General features: G+C 36.4%; 1 protein-coding gene across 2 annotated transcripts in view; it reads left to right on the top strand.

Annotated features, from left to right (window-relative positions):
• Nucleotides 1-19,650, top strand: part of LOC100748213 (5-hydroxytryptamine receptor 1A) — a 124,354-nt gene that overhangs the window by 75,794 nt on the left and 28,910 nt on the right. For both annotated transcript variants that reach the window (XM_033320005.1, XM_024366676.2), the window contains exon 3: nucleotides 9,287-9,519. In XM_033320005.1, coding sequence (XP_033175896.1) covers nucleotides 9,287-9,519 — 233 coding nt within the window. The remainder of the gene's footprint in view (nucleotides 1-9,286; nucleotides 9,520-19,650) is intronic.

Raw genomic sequence — 19,650 nt, 5'->3', positions numbered from 1 at the left:
GGGGGGGGGGGGGGGGGGGGACTGGTGGAAAGGGGGTGATTCTACGCGAAAAAAGAAGAAAATATAGAATAAAAAATTTTCTTTTTAATTTTTTAAAAAATTTTTTTTTAAATTTACCGTGAGATCCGTTATAACGAGACGTGATAAAGTGGACGCGTACCGAGCGAAAATTCAAAGTCGATTTTCTCGAAAAAAAAGCCTCATACGAAAAATGTTTATTGTTCGATGCGACGAGAACTCCTTCGCAACTGCAGCGGATCGTCCGCTCTTACGCTGCTTCAAGTACAACATCTTCGTGATAAATTTAGATCGAAACCTTCGCTTAAGGACAATTTGGAAAATGAGAAGAGTCACGACTTACTTGACTTCGTGAAAAAGTCCAAATTAATCGACGGATTAATGTAACACCGACATAGTTAATCTTAAGCTGTCGCTATAAATCTTGTAGTTGATGCGACATAGAAAGAAAGAAAAAAAAGAGCTTTGCTCGAACGTTCTCGAAGGCTTTGCTGCTAATAAATTAGCAGCCTTCTCGAGGATTCATTTCGGAAGGAAATTTATCGCCTACAAAATTATACTCGCTATCCTGATTTCTGCATCGGCACAAGTTCCTTTTCATACCGATTCGCCGAATCCTTGTGGTAAATAAGACGATCGATTCTGGAAAATCGACTTTATTTTGGGAATAACTTAAATTATATATAATAACAATTAATGACGAATCTACTAAGAATTTTACCTGGAAAATTGAGAATCGATTTTCTAAGTCCTAAATTACCGCTCTTTTCTCGTGATCTAACCTATTCGGTAAAATAGCTGCCGAAACAACAGCAAAAGTAAATATGTCGGTTGGAGGGTAGCTTGAATTCTATAGAATTTGCATACATATACATTGAAAGGAATATTGCAAGAGCTAGGTGTCGTGTCGACGAGGAACGCGTTTCTTAAAACGGCAAAAGAACTGGTAACTGGTAACTAAAAAAGTTCAAACGAAACTCGAATAAACTGAAGGAAAAGCGACGTAGGATGGGAAGAAGCTACGGAATCAGGAATCGTTCGATTGCAGACGGAAGTTGGCCGAGAAACTAGTCGAATTCGGTTCTGGAAAAGTTTTTCCACGATCGGAAAATCGCGACGAATAACTGACCCGAGGTAGCGGCGACGGTTCTTTTTCGATTTAAATTTCGCCGACGCCTCTTTCGTTCGATTCGCGGTGCCGCGAAACGATAGACGTGACAAGTAAAATGAAACTCCTTGCGGCGCATTAAACGAATTTAAACGATTCCGCCGAAGCAGATGCGCGGAAACGAGAAATTAAATTTCGCTTGGGTTCAGACGCGCGGCAGATTCGAGGCGCGAATGCGATATTAAAATTTTTCGCCTGAAATAATCCATTCGATTTCTGTGTTTTTAACGCAGCTTCGTGGACCTCGCGTTATTCCATTCGAATCGCTGTTTTCTCTTTACGTCGTGTCGTTAAAATTCCGTGGGAATTTTTAATGTTTCGGTTTCTTTGTCTATGCCGATAGGTTAATCCTTTATGACATCAACCAATTTTTATTTAACGATTAAACATCGTTATAATTTTTCTCACTTTGATAGCTGATCGTATGAAAAGTTCGAACGTATCGAGATTATACGCGCGGTAAAACGGCCACAGATAAAGAACGATAACTACCCATAAAAATGCATTGTACAGTTTGAAAACATATTTGTCACGGTATAACGGTATTTCCATAGTCACAGCTAAATAATATTTATTTATATAAAAAGTTTTATCCACGTTATTTACACGGAATAACAAACTTTCGCGCGATAAATTATTTTCCGACAATTATTCTGTCTCATATTCTAGAGTTAATAACACCTCCTAATATTTCCATATAATTTATTGCGAATTGACTATTATAAACCGCGCTACGTTGCATTATCGACAACCAGTCAAGAATATCTTTGAAATTAACCCCGGGATCCGATAAAAATGTATAAAAGTACATCTGGCCACGAGTTTAATCTACTTTCTTTATATTTGTTTTATCATGACATGAAAACGCCTATGAACATAAAATTGGCACGTTATACGTCACCGTAATAGCGTGAGTGAAGGTATTACGTCTTTCAAGGCGATTGCTCTCGGAAATTATAGACTCGAGTAACGCAAACTTATCACGATGTTCCTGCGCTACTTCTCTAGAAACGTTAAAAAGTCTCTATCACGTGCTATATGCCAGGTAACGTTTCTTTAAAACCAAATAAAAAAAAAAACATTCTAAAAATAGCTATAATTTTACCGATGAAAGAGATTTCAAGCTCTAATTTCAAGCTACACGGTGTACGGATCGTCTTGTACTTGTCCTATTGCACGAAAAATATCTGTAATTTTATTGACAAAACGTTACGAAGTTTAGAATTGTTATAGGAAAATGAATTCATCAAAATTTTCTTCAAAATCCACGCAAACTTTTAACTTAATCTGGCGATTTTCTCTGAGCACGGTAAATAAACATGGTTTCTTTTTTTACAGCGTGTAAGAACACTTTCGTGGATGGTTGTACATTCAGATGAATTTATATTCTCAATTTACTCGCTCTATCTTGGTTTCACACTCTCGTTGAGTTTAAACTCTGTTTCGGTGTACAAGTTCTTCGAGTTTTATATCAATTTTCGGAGAAGTGTGTTTGACGTTATTGCTAGTTTTGGGAGCAGCGATAGGATATGTTCCTGTGATTGTTCGTGACATCGTGCGAGCTTTATCGTTGCTGAACGTGGATATATTCGAGAAGAGGGTAGACTCGACGCGCTTTGAAAGCTGATTTATGATCATACCTGTGTCGCTGTATGCTCAAGTATATTATGTTAGCGTGGAGGATGGAACAACCGACTCATATTACTTCCCTTAAGGAAGTGTCTAATGTATAACATCTCTAAATTAGTGGATAGTTGCTTGATGTTTTACAGTCATCGATTTTTAACACGTGTTCATTGTAGGAAAAATATTCTTCGTGTGTCACGAGATGCATCGTCTGTGTTAATACAATTTTTCAAATAAATGGCGACTGAGAAGAAAGAAAAATCTTCTTGTAAAGCATCTTGTGAAAAATATTAAATGCTAAATATTACGCATTTTTTAAATATTTCACATCGTAACAATTTTTACCGTTTAACACTTCACGTAAAAATACGTCCTCCTTTTTATCGATATTCAGCACCTTTTTCAATCGTATCAATTTTCATAAAGAACAACTACGAATCGAAATAGAAGAATTTTATGCGAAAGGAATGTATTTTTATGTAATCGACGAGGTTAAGCGATAATATGGAAAAAATATATCTTTGTGTGTCTAACGCGAAATATGTTCAAAGCACAACCTCGTCCTGATAGAAAGACATAATGAAATTAATTAACAGAGTGGCTTATTCGATGCTTCGTAACGTGTTTTATATTACAAAGGCTTTTGTATTATACAATTTGCAAATAATAGTCGCTAATCGTTAACGTTAATGCGAATAATAGAGGAACAAAATATTCTACAGGAATTATTTGAACGTTTTATTCTCTTCGAAGAAAGCGCATCATACAATGAAAACTGCAATCGATTTCATATCCATCGGCTTCAATTATTATTCATATTAACTTCCACATTTTTCTGTAATTACGTTTTATCGTTCAATAAAATGCTACGCGTATCCACGTATATAAACAATTTCTCTCGTCATTTTCACACCCCTGGAAAATGTTAAAAAATTCCCCTGCGAGATCTGTTGTTTTCATAACGCGTTTCAGTCGCGTATAGTTAACATCGAAAAGCTCGAACCGCCGTATTAAAATTTACAGCTTTGAGTCAACTGCTTGGTCGTTTCTGCGACCCTAGTCAACGTTGCGTGTACTTGCGGAAAGTACCTTTGAAATCCACGAAAAAAACATCTCGTAGAACAGCGTTGAATCTCGGGTTCGCGAAATCCACGGACCACGACGTTTATTTAGATTCGCGGTTCGCTCGTTTATTTTTATTATCGCAGCTTACTTTGTCAACTCGGCCTGTAATTGCTGGCTAACGATAAATTCGACGCACAGTTTTCCTTTTATGCGCGATGTCATTAAGCGGGTGGTCGTCTTCGCTCGAGAAGATCGCCACGTTTAATTTTAACGACCGCCGACGCGAATATGAAACCCTCTGAACAAAACGAAACGCCATTTACCGAGGTGTCCTCGGTGAATTTCCATGAAATTTCTACGTTCTACTTGTAGATATATTTACGGTAATTACGAAGTTTACCGACTTTCTCAATTATTGCTGTTCAACTTCTTGCTTTTGGAAGCTTAGTTTTAGTCCAAACAAAAAAATCAATCGGAGAGTCTCGAGAAATCGATGCAGAGTATTTTATGAAAAACTGAGATTTCTAAATCTTTCTTAGAAAACCAAGTTTCGTGAAAGTAAGTAAGAACGTATTATCTTTCAATTTAATCCGCTTAACGTTCAAAATGTGCATTAGATTAGATCAGATTTGGAGCATGTCAATCCGAAGCTGTAGAAATTTCTATAGAAAATACGAACAAACTTCTATACAATTTTGCGTTCTCAAATTTCCTACAGAAGCACGAAAATTTCCTATCTACCCGTTACAATGCCGCTGAGTTTCCTCCGGTGTTTTCCTTTAAATTTCAATCGTTAAAACAAGAATTTAACTGTTATCGCGCTGTCGATGAAATCGAAAGAGTCAAAGTGAAAATCGAAAAATTCCGTATGACACGCACGATCATCCATAGAGGGTTTCTGTAAATGTTCCAACTCTTTCGCAAGCCACTGTATTCCCCATGTTTGAACAAATAAACACTAGAGATAATTGTTGGCTAATAAATAAACACTAGAGGTAATTATGGGTTGCGAGGATCGATAAGGACAATTTGAAACGTTCGATCACGGAGAGATTCGATTGTTCCATAATAATAATCCTTCGCGGCAGTTCTGAATGTTATGGAGAGTTCTATATGAAGTGATATAATTTATTTTCTCTAAAATTGTTGTCTCTGCCGGTGTTATTGGCGTTGACATGCGTTTGATGAAATTGTTCGTATGCTATGGAAAGCTTTTAATAAACTTCATACGAGGTTGTGTATTGAACTTAACGGAATGAACGATACTTTGTTAACGAATATAGCATTTATTAAAATACTAATATTCTCTGCTCAATGAGTGCAGAATTTCATGAATATTTCAAAATGTGTAAAAATTACAAGATTTTAACAAGTGGCTATACCACTATATCGTAAGTACGTGAAAGATAAATAAAGATGTAATTAAACGTAATTAAAGGGAAAATGAATTTGAAAAATATTTACAGTGTACGTAGACCTTTTTTCTTCTTTTTAATTAAGAAACAACTGGAATCCAATAATTACACCACCAACTTATTTAGGACAACCAAATTAATTTCTTCAAATTTTAGCTACGTGTTAGAAAATGATGCAGGATTCAAGGATTCAACGTTTCCATATTTAACACAATGAAACAATCGCGTTTGGCAACAAGATGACATTTTCGTTTATTACAGCGAAAATTTTCTTACGAGATTTTCAACGATGTAAAAAATCTGCGTTGGAAATTTTCTATTAAAAAATGGGCAGATCTGACCGGTATCATTTTTGAGACAGAGAAATACAAAATATGCAGTTCCATAAATTTCTAGACGAATGTAAAGTACGCGTGTGCGAGTGTGCGCTGTGCACAGATATATCACAAGGCACGCGAGCTTACGCGAAAGGCGGGCTACTGCGTTCAGTTTTTCCAAAAAGTTTCCTTCTCTGCCGCGTGTGCTGACACGCAGTCTGTTGCGCTTCCGCGCGCTATAATTTCGCCAGCGACTGTACGAGGAGAAATACCTTAAGAATACCATTTAAGGTATTCGCAGCGCGACAACGTCTTTCAAAAGTAAAATACGCCGAGACTCGAAAGCCATATTCTTCGCGCATGGCTGACATTCCTCTCGTAGGAAGAAATTTCTTGGCTGTCTGTACACGCACACACCAACAAACAATTGAGAAATCGATGGAACTTCACATCGCGGTACGTCTTAGACGCCGAAATTACCGATATTACGCGTTTCGCGTTACTTTCGTTCGAAAACGGCCAGGTCGGAGCTGAATTTGTTGGAAAAAGGAGGAAAGAAAAGAGAAAAAATCGTGGAGAATGCTTGGCTCGCGAAGGTTTCAGGAGAAAAGTGATTTTAGCCGTAAGATAGCGAGAAAGTTTAAACGCTTCCGAATTCGCGTTCAGAGTTTCAGAAGCAACTGTCGCGCAAGCGACAGATAGAAGCAAGTGATTTCTATGAATTTCTTTTACACCAACTGCTGCCAGTTATTACACGAGATCCTTTTACAACGTAAATACGGCCATGAAGCATTAATATAATTTTTTTTCAAGAAAGAATTCTTCCAACTTTTGTAAGAACAGTTTCTCCGTAATTAAACGACAAATCATTTTTACAGCGGCTCGCTGTAGCCACTACGCGTTAAAGTTTCTACTTTAAGAACGAAGATCTTCATCTCGGTAAGGCTTGAACTTTTTGTAAAACTCGACCCGCGTATAGATAATGTTGAGGTTGAGGTTGACTGAACAACGAGTGGATGAATTTGTAATAGAAAAGTATATTGAAATAATTAAAGGTATAAGTATAATGTATAAGTTTATGCTGATTCACATCCTTACTCTCCTAGTGTTACTAGACAATGGAATGATAGGTAGTACGTTCGTATATTTATAGCAAAAGGACATTACCAAAAAAGCGAAGCTTGTAGCTTTGACTGGAGGTTACAGGGAACATAAATAGAAATCTGTTTATTAGTTCCTTTGCTCCTAGACCTTGCAACCCAAAACATAATGTTTACTCGATACAATAACATACACCGCTCCTTATTTAGAATATTTCGGAGTAATAGCAGCCTCTAGGTCATGGATATACGTAAATAAAGATGTAGAGTTTTTCTTCGAGTCTCTATCACCGCGCGCGATCGGTCGTAGGTGCAGTAAATGACATTGAAATTCTTCATGGAGTTTATCGAAAATTTACTATTCAAAAAGATTGGTAGACAATGTTACTTCGCAAACATCGTATCTTATATTCTTTATGACAGAGGAAAAAGTAAAAATTACTTATTTAAAAAAAATTATTTAGATTAAAAAGGAAGTTGAATGGTCAATACATAATGTTATTACATGTAAATTACATTATAGAATTAGAATATTTTTTACACTTGAATTTGTTAAATTTAATTAAGATTGACAGTACTTGCTCCTAGTGGCAGTTAAAAAGATTTTCACAACAAAAGTAAGACTTGTCTAGAAAATAATAAACTGATATAGGCGAGATGCTGGCAAACGGGTCAAACGTGATCTCTCACATCTGAAGAGTACTTAGCGAATAAAATAAAAAGCAGTCGTAGCGCGCGGATTAATTCGCGTTTGGATGCAAATAGATTATTTAGAATATTTCTGCGTAATAGCAGTCTCCAGGTCACTGATATACGTAAATAGAGATGTAGAATTTTCTTAAAGTAGTTACTTCAACGAATAATATACTGGAAATATGGCGGAAATTTCGAAGAAAATCGATCTACGCTACGAGATACGTTGACAGTCGATGTTCGTTGTAGCAAACTGGCCAACTATTTCGCTAACAGTAAATTATTTTACGGTTCGCGTGCCGCGTGGAGGTAAAAAGTGGCGAAAAACGGCGAGTATCAGGGTGAAGTTGAGCGAGTAAACGCGGGCGGGGAGTAACGCGAGGGTGGAAAGCTAAGCGAGAGTGGGCGAAGCGAAGCTCGCGCGCCGAGCGATCCCGGAAATCCGATCCGCCGGAAACTCTCGCGAACACGGAACGAGAAATCACACGTGCCATCGTCGCACTGAGATTCCGATCAATCCTGGCGCGTAGCTTGCGCTTTTTGCGGACAGCGGGCGCCGGAACCCACAGCCGCCGGATTCGAACTTCCTAATTGCTCGTCAAATATTTTGTCGAGTGGCTGCGCCGTTGCTCCCGGCGGGGAAAATCCTCGTTGAGATCTCTGGAAGATTGGTTTCGTTGGAATGTACAGCTTGGCTCGCGAAGCTTTCAGAAGAAACGTGATTTTAGCGGTAAAACAGCGAGAAAGTTTGAACGTTTGTGAATTCGTGTTGAGAATCTCAGGGGAGTGATAAAGTGACCTTATGAACTTCTTTTTTTGGGCCGACCGCTGCATAGTCATTTTCGGCTGTAAATATGATCCTCAAGGACGAATGTAATTTTTTTTTTTATTCTTCTTGCGGTTTATAAACTTTTTAATAGCATCGTCGCGTTTAATAACTTTTCAAACTGCGGCGTAGACGATAACTAAAAAAGTTAATCGTTCGATCAATTTGGAACGAAGCGCGTTCACCTTGTTGCAAATTTCGCCAGGGATTGAACAAAATTTTCATTCGATTATTTATTTATACTTGTTGCGGTTTATTAACTTTTGAATACCGCCACGTTTAATAACTTTTCAAACTGGCGCGCACGATAACTGGAAAACTAATTGATCAATCAATTTCGAACGAAGCTGATTCATCTTGTTGCAAATTTCTCCGGGGATTGGAACAATTTTTATTCGATTATTCACTCATAATACTTTTCTAAACAACGTCAACTCTATTTATCTGCTGGAAAAGAAGTACGTTTCCCCTCTAAACGCTGCAACTTTCCAATGTTCCATGTTTCTCTCTCCAAAAAATTGCTTCCATCCCAACGTAAACTACCTGACTTTAGCAAAATTTCTTAACCTTTGCATTCGGATGTCCATGACAAACGCTATACAGTAGACAATAAAAAAAAATTAAAATAAAAAGATTACATTTCTACTTCACGGCTATATCCACGATACTTATATCTCAAGAGAGTCTAGTTCTATATAACCAGTAACAAAAATTCTAAGTCTAACAAAAATTTCGAAAACTCGGTTGCCTTTATCGTCTTCACACGAAAATCCCTCCTCCTTGATGCGACATAGAATCGTATACTGGACTTTACAATGAAATTCTAACGCCTAACGAGAGATAATTTAATCGCGGTGTGTAGATTACGATGATATTGGTTAATCGTATACAACTACTCGTAAACAATCTAATTAAGAGACAAGAACGTTGGCGCGGTAAATTTGCGCTGATGCGAGTAGCGAAGGAAAATATTGCAAAGTGCATATGATCTGACGCTTGAATTTAATAGAGTTGCATAATCAGCGCGTCTAATAGAGCAACATTCATTTTTATTACAGGATACTTCCCTCTGCCGTCAGTTTACTGCCTCGCGTGGATCTGCCTGGACGTATTATTATGTACGGCGAGCATCATGCACTTGTGCACCATAAGCGTGGACCGGTACCTGAGTCTACGGTACCCGATGAAATTCGGCCGGAATAAAACCAGGCGGCGGGTCATGCTGAAAATCAGCTTCGTCTGGGTACTAAGCATCGCCATGAGCCTGCCTCTCAGTCTCATGTACTCGAAGGTGAGACACTTAAGACGAAACAATCGATGCCGGGTTACGATTCGCGTAAAAACACGCGATATCCAGGCATTCCATTCTATACGCGTTATACACGCATTTTATACGCGTTTCATACGCGTTTTACACGCGTTATTCAGAGTGTTTCGGGATTCTTTTTCTCCGCAAGGCGAAATGGTGTTTATGTATGTAGGATTTTCTTATTTATTCAGAAATATTAAACAGGAAACGATGGTTATTTAACGTGAATTCAATACGACAATGTGCTATAACTAAGACAATTAAATAGTTAATTTACAACTCTCGTCGCCACGGTTCCAACGCTCTCTTCCACGCGCACCATCCTCCTCGACAATACGCCGACTTCTCACTCAACTGCTGACTGTTAATTCGTCTTTCTCCCTTAACACTTTGACTGCCACACCGAAATCACGTGTTTCGCTGAGGACGCCACGGGAGTATTTTTATTATTCAAAGCATATAATGGCGAAATAATAATAAATTGACGATGTAAGACCACGTTCTTCCCTAATGGACCGTTTATCTCATTGGTGGTCACGGGTTACCACCGTGGCGCCTTGGGCGGGTGACCACCGTGGCACCTTGGTAACAGTCGATAGCGACATATTGTAACGAGGCTTCGTTTATTTCAACAAACCATTCGCCTTCGTTGTTTCTTTGTAAGCAAAACGTGCGGAATATATTATTGAAACGTGTAGAAGATATTAGTAAACAGTATTTGCTCGTTCTATATATAATAGCAAGGTATGTTCACAATTGTAACTTCAATTATACGATTATAAAGCAGCATTTACGATTATTTTCTAAGCTGTGTTTATAATAATATTCGTAGATTACCTCTCAAAGATATGGACGCAAACACAGTGCACCGTTAGATGCAAGATTTGTACTCTTTTTTTTTTATCGATGTTCTAATAAAAATGTTTAATCGTCCAATGGGGCACTTTTTACTTCAAAGTATCTTCTATTTATCGGTTATATTCAAAATTCCCTAACTGTCAATTTTCATTCAATTTTTACAATTGTAAGAAATTCAAACCCTCCGATCACCGATGACCACCATTGCGTCACAGGAGAAACCGCGGCCGGTCATTATGACCAACGTGGCAGTCAAAGTGTTAAGCATCCCTTTGTCCGAAGTCATGGTCACGTAGGCTTTTTTCCGCGTAATTATTCGACCGAAGGACCGACGACACATTGACAGGCCTGTCGGCACTTAGACTTTGTCGCAACATTGTTTATGGTTCACCCGATATTTCTTAAGCCATTTGTCCACGATACTATATATAGAATAGAAGATATCTCGATGTACGCACGTGGTAATTTGGTTTAATAATTTGGTTTTAAAAGAGGAAGTAGAAAAGTATTCTTTCGAATTATTATATAATTTATAGTGTATGAGGCATCAATTAGATCAGAGCGAGCGTATAAAAAGATGGGAAAGAAAAACGCATTAAACAGCTTTTGTTTTCCAATAACTCGTTTATGAAACCATTGACAGGAATTTCACGGGCTTTTCGTGCTACACGAAACATAAAGCTCTTTCTTCGCTCGTGTATTTCCAACAAGGATCGTAGAAACTGAATGCGTGTAGAAGGCTACCTTATAAAAGTGCTTTTAAAATCTATGAAATACAAAGAACCGGCAGCCACTTCAAGAACATTATTCTGAAAAGTTTTGCAGAAAATGAGTTCAAGGATATCGTTGCTATCCAATGTTAAATATTTTATCTGCATGTATCTCATGGCAAACTTTTATTACAAATTTTATCGGGACAGTGTCGGCCGCTAAGTATTAATTACGATCAAGCCAGCATTAAGACGAAATTAAAAATAAAAAGGCAAGAATAAAAGTATACAAAATATCGTAGGATGATGCGTCTCGCTCGTCGTTACTTTCTTAAGTTTGTTTAATTCTTACTGGAAGTCTCATTCGGAATAGGATCGTTTCTTTTGTATCGCAATCGCATTTCGAACAAAGGGATGCTTTAAAATAGATTCTCGTAAGAAATGGGAAAATATTATACAACGTTTCCTTCCTTTACGCAAGTTTGAAACAAATTTCAAATTAAATTGTGGCAACTTGAAATTGAATTATTAAGAATTCTGTAGAGTTGATATTCTAAAGGAAATTATTTTTTACCGAATCAAGCGTGCTCGAGGAAGCTTGTAAAATACAGGTGTCTAATTGAATATTAAAAAACGTCTAACTTAACTTAACTTAAAGAAATTTCTATGATACCCAACGACAGAAATAAATATTAACCATTGGAAGATCTGTATTGATTAATATGAACATTTAAAAAATTTATTTATTTATTTATTTCTAATTTTATATATTTATAATCGATTAAACTATGCTTTATTCCTAATTTTTAAAATAGCTGTTAAACACGATGATAGAAATAAATATGTAATAGTTGGTACGAGGATAGTAATAAATATCCCACGCGTAGAATAAATTACATCGCGCAGTTTCAAACGTTTAACAGCCAGTTAAAAATAGCTACTGCGATAAATTCTTGAAAATTTCAAGCAAACAACGAAATAACACGAAAACGGTAGACAAACAAGGAAGCAGACAATGAAATGCGGATAATTTTCCACATCCAAATCCTGACGCCTTCCGTGGGAAAATTCAAATGATAAATTGGGTCGTTGAATTTTCCAGGTCAAAACTCCCTGCCAATGTTTCACGGAATTTCATATTTGCATTTTTACGGAATCCAAGCCACTGTCATCGGTGTAGTTCCAATTCACCTAGTTACGAAATCTCGTTCTGCAAATTTCGTGCCTCGCCAGTAGAACGATAAACGTGCAGCTTTTTAATAAAATATAATTTGCCTGGGTTGATTCAACGTATTTGCCACACTTCGCGTTACGTTTTCATTTTTTTTTCTTTCTACTTTTATCGCCTGCAAATACAAAATACGATAAGTGTCAAACGAAAGTGGATAATTGTAACGAGACTGTAAGAAACATTCCGGATGATCGAATCGTTCTATTCTCGATCCAATGAGAAACTCGATCGACTGAAATACTCGCGGAAACACCACAGTCTTAACTGCGACAACCTTCGTCATAAAATGCCTTATCTGCGATTTAATTTTCCAGTTCGGCGAACTTGAAATCTTTTATGAGATCGCCAGTGTCTTCTTAGGAAAGTCTTCGTCCTAAAGACGATTTAACCGGGTGGCAACAATAATTTCATCGAGTCTTAATGAACGAGAGTTCAAGTATTCGAGGTTGATATCACGGAATTGTGAACGTAAAGTGGCTACAAAATGCATTTGTACACCACCGCGTTTCTTGTTGCATTTATTAATTTGATCGAATTCTATTGAATCTCCTATCATTTGCTGGTACTTTCATGCGATTACAAAAATCCGATATTATGGAAATAAAACGTATATAGAAACTGATACAAGACAGTTTATAACTAAATGAACGAATTATCTTTCTTGTTATTTTTAGCGGTAAATTAATAATATTCTAGCGGCGGTATATATATTTGAAAATTGATAAATACAATTTATTTAGGCATTATATTTCTTAAATCATATTTTTCCCGTCTGTGAGAGCCGCAAATCTCTAATTCTTTCGAATCCAATTTTTTTTCTTCTCAAGCTACTAAATAATTTTGGTGTCTCAAATCGATATCCAATGGTGTTTTATTATACAACTCATCTATGCCAAAATCGCGTACCATTAGCTTTAATATGTAAAACTCTGCTATGTACCGCGCGCAGACTCATCAGAAATTCAGAATTGCTAACTGGAATCAAAACAGGCTAATTGCCATGAATTTATTAGTAGTTCGTTTTGATCTAACTCTTCGTTATAACTCTGACCTAGATTCACCCATGTCTTAAATTTCTAATTGTCGCCACTCTATTAGTAAATCATTTCCATCGAACTGCTCTTTATAGCATTAACAAAGCATCGCACAATTCAATTCTGCGGCTAAAATCTGACATTGTTGCTGAATCTGTTAATATCGGGTTGGCGACTAAGTGATTGCGGGTTTTGTCATTAGGTGATATCGACAAAATCCGCAATCACTTAGTCGCCAACCCAATAGATCGTTCTTATTCGATTATTCGATTTCACATTTTCTTTTATCCGCCACGTGTATACATACGACCCAGCAATCCTGTACAATTTTCGAATAAAAATTTCTATTTTTTCAAACATCATTGCAAGGCATGTTTTTTATTTGCTAAAAAAGAAACGAATCGACGACAACCGAAGCTTACGGGTTTGTCTGTCAGAAAGCACTCGGCTGGCGGCTCACGGAGAGACTCGCAAACAGCTGTAATTTTTAATGGCAAGAAAAGTTATCCCGTTCCGCCCTATTAATTCCTATTCTCCTCGTGTACTCATTAAACTCGCTGAAATATGTAGCACGGTTTCTGTGCGGGAACGTGGCACGCTGGCCTAACAACCGAACACACCAACGCGCTTCCAATTAACCCAACTGGGATTAAAACGCGATTCGAACAATATTAATTCCCAAACGCACCATGGACACCCGATGCTCGTCGTTTACGGTTGGATGTCGTTTTAACGAAACGACGACACGTTTTATGCACCCCTTTCGCGTGCGGTGCAGGTGTTTATGCGAACGAAAACCGCAGAAGTAAAACGTGATTTTTTTTTTTTTTTTTTTTGGAAATTTACAATCTAATCCACAGAATAATAAACATTTTTTAGTAATAAAAATTTGTATTGATTCTTTTTTAATTTAATATTCGATCGATACCGGCGAAGATTCACAGGTGATTGCTATAATTCTGTTTATTATCAGTCGAATATTCAAGAACATTCGTAAGTTATGGCGAGATTCATCGAGGAAATTGTTGGAAAAACTTTGATCGATTTATTCTTAAATTCATTGATTTCGGCAAAGTTTCTCGTTCGTCTTAAGTAAACGCTACTTGCGTTTGCTGTTCCAGCAGTTGCTTCGCCTTAATTCGAAACTGCAAACAATTTGCGAGAGCATCTGCCACTTCATAGGATTGTTTCCGCCATTTCTTATCGGCATCTCTCGGTAGGAATAAAAATTCTATGCCATGAATGCACAAACGTCTTTTAATAAGAAATGTTGTTGAGAGAGCAGCAAGAAAGGCAGAAGTGTAAATTGGATTCAGAATCGACGTACATACTTATGTATGCAGCGTTGAGCATTCGTATTTCTGCAAAGTGGGAAAAACTTTCGAAATCCACGTTTACGATATAACTGATGAAACTTCCTTGAAAACTTCTATATCTTTCGTAATATTTGAAATTCAAGTAAATAGATGCGAAATTTAAAATATCGTTTCCCTAATTACTCTGATCTCTATTACTTTAATAAATTATTAAAAAATAATTTTTCGTTCCAATAGATTATATTCCAGTTTATTTTATCTTAGTTTATCGTACGTGCAATTTTAAGCAAAATTGGAAATACCTTACGAACTTGATATTTCTAAAGTCCGTGTGCGCTTTTATTCTATCACTATTTTGAATAAGTCGTTCAAGATGCAGAATACGTGGGAAATGCTCGGAGGAAAAAGGAATGAGAACGACGTAGCGTTTTAACTTAACCAGATATGAAAATTATAAGAAATGAAATTTCTAAAAAATGCTCTTTTTCTATCGCGATGTACGAACGTTTTATCAACTGTGGTCGAGATATTTAACTAATAAACTTATTATCTTTCTAGTGGTTTACATTTCCACCTCGTTGCGTTTCCATTCCACGTTTCGAACAAAAATATTTTCTCACTAACGCTTCAAGAAGAATTTATGTAAAAGTTGATACCGAATTTTACATAAATGGACTATAACGTGCTCGGAATATTTCTTCTAAATCAGTAGAAAAGATTACAGATTGTAAAAAAAAGAAACAATTTTCACGCAATTAAATCTCCAATCCCCGATAATTTCATTTCGATCGTTCCAACAGTCATCAATCTTCGCGGCTTTGTAATTCCCGCGAGCAGAAAACATCGAAAACGATAGAAGTCTGTTCCGTAGCGAGAGAAATAGTATTTTCGCGATGCACGCGACTAAAGAAGGCGAGTGTTTTTTGTTGAACACGTGGGATATTCTCACGCGAACCGGAGAAATTCGATACAAGCGGGAAACGTAGGAAAAAACGTTCACAAACAGTCTAACATATCTAATTTGCGCGGTTGCATCCTCGAACGTTAATATCGTGAACCATTTCATAGCCAAATACACGGCTCTAGCTGCAGAAACGATGAATTTCGGTCCGTGTTTCGTCTATGGAAATTCGAATTGCGAATGGTAATTCGCGCGTTTCCCTCGACACGCGTAGCATGCACGAAATTGGCGCCAACACGCCGCGCGTAAAATTAATAATCGATGGTTTGTATTTCAAGGCGTTGTTTTAAGCGGCGGAATGTTTGCAGGCGCGATGAATTTTATTGGGAAAAATTGTATTCCAAATTTTGCCCGTAGTATCTGTTTCCTTGAAACTTTTGCCTCGAGGAAGAAAATTAGGAGGAAAGAATTTCGTATTATAATGCAAATTCAGGTATTTAGAATGCATCGAGTATCGCGAGAAAAAAACTTTATAAAATTCAAATTCGTTTTATGTGTATTAATATTTATATCGCGTGAATTATCACGTCGATTTTCATCGATAATGTATGTAGGCTTCTTTAAATGTTAAGTGCGCAACATTTAGATCGACTCTATTAATAAATTATATTTTTATTCTATACGCGCATAATATTAAACTTTAATTTCTTTGCCGCTACCTGTTCCATCAAATTCAAGAATTTCAAGGAAACGTTAACTCAGAATCCTACTTTTTTCAGGAAATTTTTTAACGAAGAATCTATCAAAGCGAAGGAAACTATTTATATAATTTTTTGATCGTCGCGGTACAGATATTTTCGCAATTATTTTGTATTATCATATATTTCTTTCTATTTCCTCGAACGAGCTATTTAAACACATATTTATAGGAAGTATGAGAGTAACAATATTAATTTCACATTACAACCCGCCTAACTGCTTTATTAAATACCAGACATATATTATCCTTTCATCATCTCAAGTAGTCGACATTCCATACTAGATCGATACAATATATAATATATTTCATTTTTGTAGAAACCGAAGAAATTAGAGAGTAATATTGTGTAATATATAACGACTCATTCGATAGAAATTAATTCTTGAAACTACAAAGTAAGTTGTACTTATGTCATATATAACACATAACCAAACAACTACAAACTTACCAAATATTAGTGAAGCGGATCCTCGATTATCCAAACACCCGTTGCTGGAACATTCGATTACGTTAATCCTGTCACACGATAATGGAAATTCAGATCACTGTAGCGTTGTGCACAAACACTATGTTAACGACACGTTTCCAAATGAAAATTTTAACGAGTTTGAATAATATATAAGATTGCATTAAAAACGATAGAATATTCGATATAATTGACTAGGAGATTAGGTAATGCATCGCAAGTACATCTTTCTGAAAGGACCAATGAGAATCCAGGAATATTTAACAAAGTAAATAATATCGATATGATATGGACGAAACACAAGACCAGGTTAACCTTAGTTTAAAGAACTTTAAAGGAAACGCGATGCATGTTAGCAACTCAAAACCATTGAGAAAGTACGCTGCGAGACGAGAAGAGGATAATTGAAACACACAAACATAACAATACGTAATAAATTACACATCATCTTCGCGTGAAATTTGACATTGCGACACGAATCGTACGATTTTTCGAACCTGATCATCACACAATGATTATCTGATCATTCAGAAGCAACATTAATTCGAACAATCAAAGATTCATCGTAATATGTTTGTATATATTGAATATTTAAATTAAGAAACAGTATTCTGACACAACAAAACGCGCGAAATTTTTCAATATGGCACCCACAGTGTGTTTACATTTGATTCGCGGTATACACATTACGCGCACATCACTTTTAACCGGTGAAATTTCAAGTATTTAGTTTATTTAACGTTACTGTTTCGTGGTAAGACATTTTCGAAAGCAAAATCACTTTGTACGACACGGCAAAATACGAAAAGATCATTTAGTACCCGCGCACTCGAATCGCGTACGTTCGCGATCACCGCATGCAGCGCACTCTGCATGTCAGAAGACTAAAGAGCAAAAATTGCGTAGTAAAAAATCGCGGGAATTCGATCGTAAAGGAAACCTCATTTCCGTAATGATTTATTTACGACGTCGTTGGTGGAAAGTTGGAAAAGTTCTTCAGGGATACCTTTAACCTATGTTCTTTCTACATTAATTGGAAATTCTTGCGTTCTTGTCACGATTCATATTTGAAGACAAAAATTAAAATGTTATGAAATATTTATTGCAGGTTTTGAGTCGAGTGATAGCTTTGATCTATCGTTCTGTTAACTGGCTGTTATATTATTTAAAGGAATTCGAAAAAATTCAACCATGGAATTGAAAATTAACTACTGTAAATGAGCTTTAGAGTTAATTTTAATTTTCAATTTTTATAAATCCAAGTGCGACAGTAAATGTAACCTTTGCTAATGTAAAAATTTGTGAATGTAAACGTGCAATAGCGAGTTTTAACTTTTGCAAATGTACGTATATTGGGAATGTATACCAAATTCAAACATTACAATGCGCTAAAAACAGGAAACCAACAATCGAAAGGATAGTTATAATTTGTCCGACCCAGTCAACAATTACAAAAAGCGTTAGAAAATAAAAATTTATCCATTTCAAAATTCATTTCCTATATGAAATGAAATACTGTGCGCAAAACGTTCAAATCTTTTTCGTTCTATTATAGAAATTGATATCATTGTACCGTCTGTTTTTAATAGACTCGGATTCGTTGACGGTAAAACAATTTAGGTAGAAGTGAAATGAATCCAGTGATTGCGTATCAAATTTCATCGATATTTTATAAAAAATTTGTTTGGAAATGTATCGATGGATATAGTGAATTTCATAATAACAGGGACAAAAGAGAAATAGAATAGGACGAGAGAGTATGCCTCGATTGAGACTATCATTTTCCGTGCACGTAGTGAAAGGTTATAGGTAAACAAGCTTGATATTATAAATGAAAAGAGATCTTTCAATCAACGTTCAATTTTTTAAGATAATAACTCATTCCACAAAATGTACAGTACCACACATTTTGAAATGGCCTGTTATATACTACCTACGCTATAAATATGATCTATTTACTAATATCTTTCATCCAACTTTTACAAAAGTTCAAATGAACCTGTTCTGATCTTGCCAATTTGATTCAAGTATCAAGATATATCATTTATCGCTTTCCTCTATACGTAACTGTATTTTTCATGATCGTTCGAAAAGTTTTTTCATCAAATTTTAATAAAAACTCGATAAGGAAACGAATAGGATGAGTAAAGAGAATGAAACTACAAGCCACATTTTCTTCTTTATTTTATTGGGTTGGCAACTAAGTGATTGCGGATTCTGGTATTGAAGAAACTTCTCGAACGATCATGAAAAATACAGTTACGTATAGAGGAAAGCGATAAATGATATATCTTGATACTCGAATTAAATTGGCAAGATCAGAACGAGCTGAATTGAACTTTTGTAAAAGTTGGATAAAAGATATTGTCATTAGGTGGTATTGGCAAAATCCGCAATCACTTAGTTGCCAACCCAATATTATAAATCTTATTTCACCTCCGATTATCTCGTTTAATAAATTACCACCACGCGTTTATAAACGAAGTTTCACGGAACCGCGTATAGACACCGGTCCCAGCAGTTTGATTGACCAGTGTCTTGTCATCAGTGACTGACAATGAAGCGAGCTCTTTTATTCCACGAAAACACGCCTCTTTCCTCGCAGATACTAACCCTCGTTTAGACCTCTCACGGAGTCACGAATTCAAACGGCATGTTCGCTCGTTTCCTGACCGTTCGATGAACGTTGAGTCGATCGCTTTGGATGGAGGTTACGGATGAAGGTATTCGTCAATCGCTCTATACGACACGCCAATATCTCGTCGAAGAGAAGAATATCGATAAAGGGGCGGATAGATGAATCGCGATGTTCTTTTTTTTTTTTTTTTTTTTAGAAA

This window comes from Bombus impatiens, unplaced genomic scaffold (genome assembly GCF_000188095.3).
Source record: "Bombus impatiens unplaced genomic scaffold, BIMP_2.2 scf_0225, whole genome shotgun sequence".
In the NCBI taxonomy this organism is placed as follows: domain Eukaryota; kingdom Metazoa; phylum Arthropoda; class Insecta; order Hymenoptera; family Apidae; genus Bombus; species Bombus impatiens.
This window is presented reverse-complemented; position numbering and strand designations above follow the sequence as displayed.